We start from the raw sequence: 7,455 nt of genomic DNA, 5'->3' as shown, positions 1-7,455 counted from the left end.
TATTCGCAAAATGTTTTGGATTATTGTCATTTCAGTTACTCCTTCATTGCACGCATTATTATGACATACATATTTTTAAGGTTACAAACGCGATTCAACGGTAACAGCTAAAAAGAGAACGCGTTATTAGTACAATTTGATTTTAAATCACAGATAAAGGACCAATTTGTTCCGCTCGTGTTCATTTACGCATTTCGAATAAACGATTGTATGAAGGTGCAATTGGTTGTGCGTCTCTATGAAAATTGCATTATTTTATGTCTCTAATACAGGGGCACCCAACGTCAATTTTCGGAAAACATCTGTTCGGAGGACGATTTGAGATCTAGAATTTTCGGAATATTTGTTGTAAAATTTTATGCTTGCCTGCCTCTCCTAGGATTTTCGAACATCTGAAAAATGGTACAATTGCCCATTTTTAACGGATTTTTACCCTAAAGAGGTCACATAGAATTTTCGGGAGCCTTTTTTCTGGCTAAAATTTTCGAAAAGGAAAGTTTTGATCCCTATAATTTTCGGATCACTAGACTTTCAGCTGGGAATTCCGAACAGATGAAAAATTTTTAGGGGAAAAAAATTGGCCTATATCTACCGTTTACATACGAAAATACGTTTGACAATGCTATGTTTAAGTGGTTTTGAACTATATTCTCGTTGGGTGCCCCTACTAATACACCATTGATTGTGCACTATGCAATTGATTTTCTATTGGTGTTAATGATTAACCATTGCGCGGGATTGAAAGTATATTGATTATCTTTGATTGTCCAAAGGTGCAATTGTTCATCCGTTGATGCTATTGAATGTTAATCCATATGCAAATAGCGTTATTGAATGTTCCTTTGCGTTATTGAAGTTCATGCAAGTGCTATGAACGTAGTCTCGACTGTTGACGTAAATGAATGTATCTTTTGCGTAAATGAAAGGTGTAGTTTCCAAAAGAAAATTTATAGAATATAAATTACAGTTAATGATACAACCTTTAGCTTATTAGAGTCAAGCTGACAGTAAACAATAATGTATCTGTAAATGCTAGCAATACAAGGGTACAAAGGTCATTTATCCTATGGGCCTCATGCGCAGTCAGTTATTGTCCAATCACAGCATTGTTTTTTCCCTCGGTCAATCAAAGTATGTTTGTCCGTTTGCTTCTGTTCAGTGATTCATTCTGTTCTTCACCTTTGACAAGAATCACAGTTCCCTCCCACCCTCCCCTTTGTATTGGTAGAATTTCACATTTACTAGTACTCAAAAGACAATGTGTGAAGCCTTAATAGCTATAGTTTACAAAAAAAAAAAAAAACAACAACAACAACATAGTCACAACAATCTTCAAGGACATGAACTCTGGCAATTTGACTTATTGTCAACTGTCAATAATATATATTCCTTTACAAGATAGCACCTTGTTATTCCTATTGCTGATATATTGTTGCTCATTAAGAGGTGTTTACATTTGTTAATAGTACAATAAAGTCAGGGTTCGGGATTAAGTGCTCCCATGCTGATCACACTTTCACCCACAGACTCATGGTAGCTATTCATTCTGGGGATCGGTACCCCTATAGCTGTGTTGACATGAGAATGAGTGTTATCCCGGAGGATTATCACCTCCTGTAGGGGATTACTACCCCTTCCGCAGCCAAGGGATTATCACCCTTGAGAGAGGATTATCATCTCTCTTTGTTGCATAATACTAGCATTAGACCAACATGTTATGTCAGCTATTTTGCGACTGGAGTGCTTAATCCCCTACCCCTTTACCCCACAAAGTGTGTTCATATTCTTGTCTTAGCTAAGGGGTTGATAGCATTAATCATCCATTAAGGTCCAATTAGTTCCGCTCGGGATTAGGAATTCGGAACAATTGGTTCCCTTTTTAACAATAAAGGACCATTTTGTTCCGTATCTTTATAAAAGCACGTTCCCATGTTATCAAAAGGAACACATTTTTAGGAATAGTTCTCAAATCATCCATTTAAGGTCCAATTTGTTCCGCTCGGGATTCGAAACTCGGAACAATTGGTTCGTCTTTTAGCAATAAAAGACCATTTTGTTCTCAAGTAGTATGAAAGCTCGTTCCGATTTCATCAAAAGGAACACAAAAAAGAGGAACAATCTGTTCTCGCTTTTCAAGAGGGGACCGTTCCAGAATCAAAATGTGCTCAAACACATCTTTCGTTCAAAAGAAAGAGGCCAAAAAGCGACTAAAAGATCACTTTGCAGAACAAAATCGAATATCAAAATTTTGCTGACGAAATAGAACACTCAATTGGAAAAACGAAACAAAATTGAAATTTGGGAAATGTTATAGAGAACAAACTGAAAACAGCATCTTAAATAGGTAAAGCAAACCAATCGGAATCTACCATAAGCGCAGTGCGACACCTAAAGGCGACAAATTAAACTGTAAGAGGGAATGTGAAGCTAAAATAATAGTGGAAAATATATTTGTACACATACCCAGAGTGTACTATGCCTTATTTTAGTACAATTTCAGCTAATGCTATCATCGAATGTCTCGCACTATTGTAACCACCATTTACCAGTGTTACCTGTGTCCCATCCAGAAAATCCGTATTTAATGGTGTTAGTACAGTTTTGAATCCAGTTCAGTTCAGTTCAGTTCAGTTCAGTTGTTCGTGGTGCATTTGAACCAATCTAGCAAATTCGTCTTCAGACAGTTCAGCTTGCAATTCTGGTTTAGATAAGATGAGTTCAATAACATGAATCCTAGACCATTCTACCTTGAGATAAATCTCGTACAGTACGCTTGTGTCCATGAGGTATGCTGCAGCTTGAAATGCAATGTAGGAGCTCTCCAAATGAACATGTAACAAATAACCAGCAAGCATGCGCATCATAAGAAACCTCTGACCTTCTACTCCTCGCTTGACTAAAGACCCTGTCACTGCACTGGCTTGTTTGGTTGGTTTCCCCAGTACTACCATCAAAAGCTTCATGAATTTCTTTGCTTCGTCATCATCAGTGTGGAACTGGGGTCCATTATTCCAGTCCTTTACCACAAAATCGTAAATGGCATCACTGTAGGCCTCGTGCATTCTCGCAGCCCAGAACAGAGTCTCCTTAAAGGCGGGGTTGCACAGGTGAGTTTGAAGCTCCAAAGAATTCTTTTCAAAGCCAGGGTCAAGATGTGAGGGATGAAGAGTCAGGAAAACGTTAAATACTGCAAGAGCTACAGCGCTGCTCTCAGTAACTTTCAAGTGATCCACTGCTAAGTACTCTTCAAGAAGTGAAAGCAACAAATTTGCAGTAAGTGTTTCCTCAGCATGTGAAACTTCTGAAGCTTCAGCAAGAACGGAGTGCAAGTTGGCACGTGCGTCCTCACTTTGAGCTGCTTGGTGAAGAAGACGGGCCTTGTTTACCAGAGAACCAGCTTTCACACACAACTTGCTGCTTAAAGTTCTGCTTTTGCCGTTTTTCATGATACAAACTATAGCCATTACAATAAAATTGTACTTACAGTTTTGAGCAAATTTTGCGGAATTTTCCTTGAGCAGTTGAGCAAGTGGTGCATCGAATAACACCGGAAGTGACTGATTTGTTTCGATGTAGCGGCACAGAGATTGCGTTACCGTATCACGTATTTCTCTTAGAGCTTCACACGCATGGACAAGATCTTTTGGAGAGCGGTGATCTATCATATTGTTCTGTGATATGAAAAAGTTTGGCAGAGATCCTTTGGAATAGAATGAAATGAAAAAGTCCAGGAGTTCAAAAATGTTTTCTCCTAACGTATGTTTTCCCCAAGACTCGATTCCTTTCCTCTCGATGAACCAAAATAAACACGTTTTCAAGTGATATGATGCGAACACATCAATTCCTCTCACCTTCATTTCCGATTTGATTAACGTCTTCAGCAAGGAATAAGCTACCTTTTGCCTCTCTGATAGGGTTCTCGCCAGCATTAATTCAGCAACAGAGAACGAAAATCTCCACTCGTATTCCCTGACATCGCTGTTGTGTGATCCAACAGGAACCAGATGACACCCTTGGGTTGATATGGCGGAAATAATCTCAGAACTGGGCCAGAGTGCTCTGTCTCGATGTAACCATTCTTCCGCTTGTGAAGGCCAAAACGTGCATCTCAGGCCGTAAACAAAGTCTCGATTTACTCTGAATGTACCCCCTGCACAAGACAGAGAGAATGCAGGGCCGGCGATTGAACCCTCTGCGGTCGCAAAACGGGCCGCACCGCGGAGTGGAATTAAATGTTGGCTTTCCTCGATGAACTCGATGTTTTGAAGACAATGCTCTCGAACAGAAGCCGAGTCAAAAGGCTGAAAGAGTTTCTTCTTTGCCAAATGTACATATCCCGCGTGTGAAGCGTCGTAAACGTAAACGAAATTAATTTCTTCCTCCGCGCTCCTGACTCTCGGTGAACTACGTTCCATGCCTCCACGAGGCAAGTCTTGTTCCAATTTATCACTTTCCGCTGCCTTTCTTTCCCCTGTTTTTACATCTTCGAATACTTTTAAGTCGGTCCTAATAATCATGTAATCGGCATCAGTATTCCATGTGGTTTGTTTCTCCAGATGAGGAAGAGAAAGTCCCTCCACGGCACTTCCGGTGTGAATGACTTCAACATTGGGATTCTCGTTGCACTCTTCCAAGTCTCGAGAAAGATCGTTGATGTTTTGTTCCATGTCTTCTCTGACAATATTGAAAAATGACACCAACTCGAGCGTCAAACTCAAATACACCGAGTCATCCATTTTTAATCGTTAGGGGTCAGAATATGCAAATTTATCACTTACTCACTCAGATGTAAACTAATCGATAACACAACGACCAATATTCGAGCTTTTCAAGCTCCGTTAATGTGTCACTCTCTCCGTTGAATCAAATAACGTAATACGTTGAAATATTATTCCACTTTACTTCGTTCCGACGGGATTGATCGTTGCAGTGAGCATGTGTTGCCGAGCCATTGCTCGGTGGAAGACTAAAAGGTGTCAATGTGGTACGTGTGTTGAAAATGAATGCGAAGAGACATTTATTTGTCGATCCACCAAGTTCACAGGTCCACTCGTATTAGCAAAGGAGCACGCCGTGAGATTGCCGTGGACAGTGATAACTGTGTTCACCTAAAGCAAACTACTGATTATTTAGTTTGTTATTATTGTTTCACCATTCCGGATTGGTTCTATTCAATACCTGTAAGATATACTTGCAACACATTTAAAAGCCAAAGGTGCTTAAATGTATTAAAAGACGGGGTTAAAGCCTCTCGATAGCTGTGTTTACAAAGTTGAGAAATATCCAGATAGTTTCGGTATCATCTTGTTGTAGCTGAAAAGTGAAGCATTCCTTTACGATAAGAATCAAACACGAATTCACCCTTTCCTAACTAAATGGCTATGCTCTGGTAGTTCATAGGCTTTTAGCTGAACCTCATAAAAAAGTTTTAAGCAGCCGAAAACACCGGTTGGCGATTATTTTCACCTCATTCTCTTGCATCTATAAAATATAACAAAATACAGCTGTTTTCATCGAAACTCGACGTCCGGTCGGATTGTTGCCTTCGAGTTTCCTGTTTCAGCTGCAACCTCGTTCGTCCATTACAATGGAGGCAGAGAAGATACACCCTGGGAACGAGGATGTTTCAGTTGTTCTTTATTCACAATCTTTCCAGATTCCCTCAGCACATACAAATAGTGAAACTAATTTTTTTTTTTCATTATTTTTTCTTCTTCATCTCAAATTGACTATGTCACGCATGTGAAGTGTCTGCCCATGAGCACACAGAGACCAAACGCAAGACTCGAAAACGAAGAAAGTAACCCAAACCCTCAGTTTGGTTAACCCTAGGCCTAAAACCCTTCTTTGGGCCTAGTTATGCCTAGGGTTAGCCAAATAGAGGGTTTTGGGTTACTTTCTTCGATCTCCAGTCTTGGGGTCTTAGGGGTCTTTGCTCTCGAGACACCCAAACGCAACAGTACTTGCGGCCACCGAAGGTTTTCAGATTCCTGAAAATTTGAAGTATTTGGTGTAAAAATGATGTTGGGAATAGTGTAAAGACTAAGGCAACAAACAAACAAAAAAGGCGACAAATTTATAATGAAAGAATGTTAACGCGTTTTTAAATTATTGTATTATTGAAACGTATTTGCATTTCGAAGAGATAGTTTATGGTAGAAATCTGAATTTCTGGCTGTTTCGATTGTTTGGTGTTTCGTACAGGGGGTTTTGTTCCGGTGTTTCGATGGTTTCGGCGGTTTCGTTTTTTCGATTCGGTATTTCGGGTTTTAGTACATGCCGATCAGAAAGCAGCTTTGGTCACGCAAGCGAGCCGAGGGGAGAATGGTGATAGTGAAAAGATATGGAGACTGCACGCTCTTCTGTAACCGACGCGTTCAGAATCTCCCGTTGCAGCAGCAACGGGAAATTCGGATTGGTCCGTTGACAATGGACCACTGCCAGATTTTTTTGACGACTTAATTACTTCTTGTCCGATAAGCACGATATGGCTTTTGCGGTTTCGATCATTTATGAATAAACACGCAGCGGTAACTTGATCACGGCGACCGCGAAATTCGATGTCACTTTTGATTTTGCGATTTACTTGTACTTATTCTCGATCGACCGTCCTAAAAACTTCCTACTGCTCTTCCTAAAAACTGTGTATCAATATTGATTTACTTTTGCATCAATATTTTTTTTGCATAAAGCAAGCTAACAAAATCTTTACCTTGCTTAGTTCGCTTTTTTGAGCGTTAAAATAGAATCTTCGGTCCTATGCTGTCATATTCTCAGAGTGCACGCTTAAACTTGTGGTGAAAAGAACATGTCAGCTTACAAAGTAGAAGCCAGTGTTTCTCGATTCCCTTTTATTTTCTTCAATCTTTCTGGGTTTAGCACTTTGCTACCTAAGACTTGCACTACAATGATATACAATACCGAAACAATATCGTGTACTGTTGTTAGAGCTACATATTACGCAAAGACAACTTGAATCTCCCGGAAGACAAAACGAAACTCAGTTGACGATATGGAATAAAGCGCTGTGTTACTGCACTACCACACGTACGCATTGCGTGCCTATTTTTTCTGAAGATTTTTTTTCTTTCTGACAAATGATTAATAGGCTGGTAGCCAGGTTTTTAACCTCAGAAAAAGATCTGTTTCGTCACATGAGCGTGCGAGCCAAAGGACCTCTGCTGGTACGACTTTTGGGTGACCCCTTAAGGACGGTGCCTACTAATTCGAAGGTATTTTTGCACGGTTTACTGAATATGCGGGAAAAGCAGATCTTAACAAGTGTTATTGAAATCCAAAAAGAAAATTGGGGATAACCACACATTTTTCGAGGATAATTAATCAACAATATCCAGTGAAAACCAAACAGATGGTGCTATCAACAAACCAACTGGCTCGAGTCCACGATCTTAATAATCAGACTACACAATTGGAAATCTCGAATCGCCAGTTGGA

At 39.9% G+C, this 7,455-nt stretch overlaps 1 protein-coding gene across 1 annotated transcript; it reads right to left on the bottom strand.

Annotated features, from left to right (window-relative positions):
• Nucleotides 1-1,336: 1,336 nt before the first annotated feature.
• On the bottom strand, nucleotides 1,337-4,760 carry LOC138027434 (cyclic GMP-AMP synthase-like receptor 2). The gene has a single exon (XM_068875004.1). It carries the CDS (start codon nucleotides 4,734-4,736, stop codon nucleotides 2,628-2,630), a length of 2,109 nt encoding a protein of 702 aa, XP_068731105.1. The 5' UTR covers nucleotides 4,737-4,760; the 3' UTR covers nucleotides 1,337-2,627.
• Between the last annotated feature and the right edge of the window lie 2,695 nt (nucleotides 4,761-7,455).

Source organism: Montipora capricornis, chromosome 12 (assembly GCF_036669925.1).
Source record: "Montipora capricornis isolate CH-2021 chromosome 12, ASM3666992v2, whole genome shotgun sequence".
In the NCBI taxonomy this organism is placed as follows: Eukaryota; Metazoa; Cnidaria; class Anthozoa; order Scleractinia; family Acroporidae; genus Montipora; species Montipora capricornis.
This window is presented reverse-complemented; position numbering and strand designations above follow the sequence as displayed.

Excerpts from the sequence above, each read along its gene's own strand:
- LOC138027434 (XM_068875004.1), bottom strand. The coding sequence starts at position 4,736 with ATGGATGACTCGGTGTATTTGAGTTTGACGCTCGAGTTGGTGTCATTT.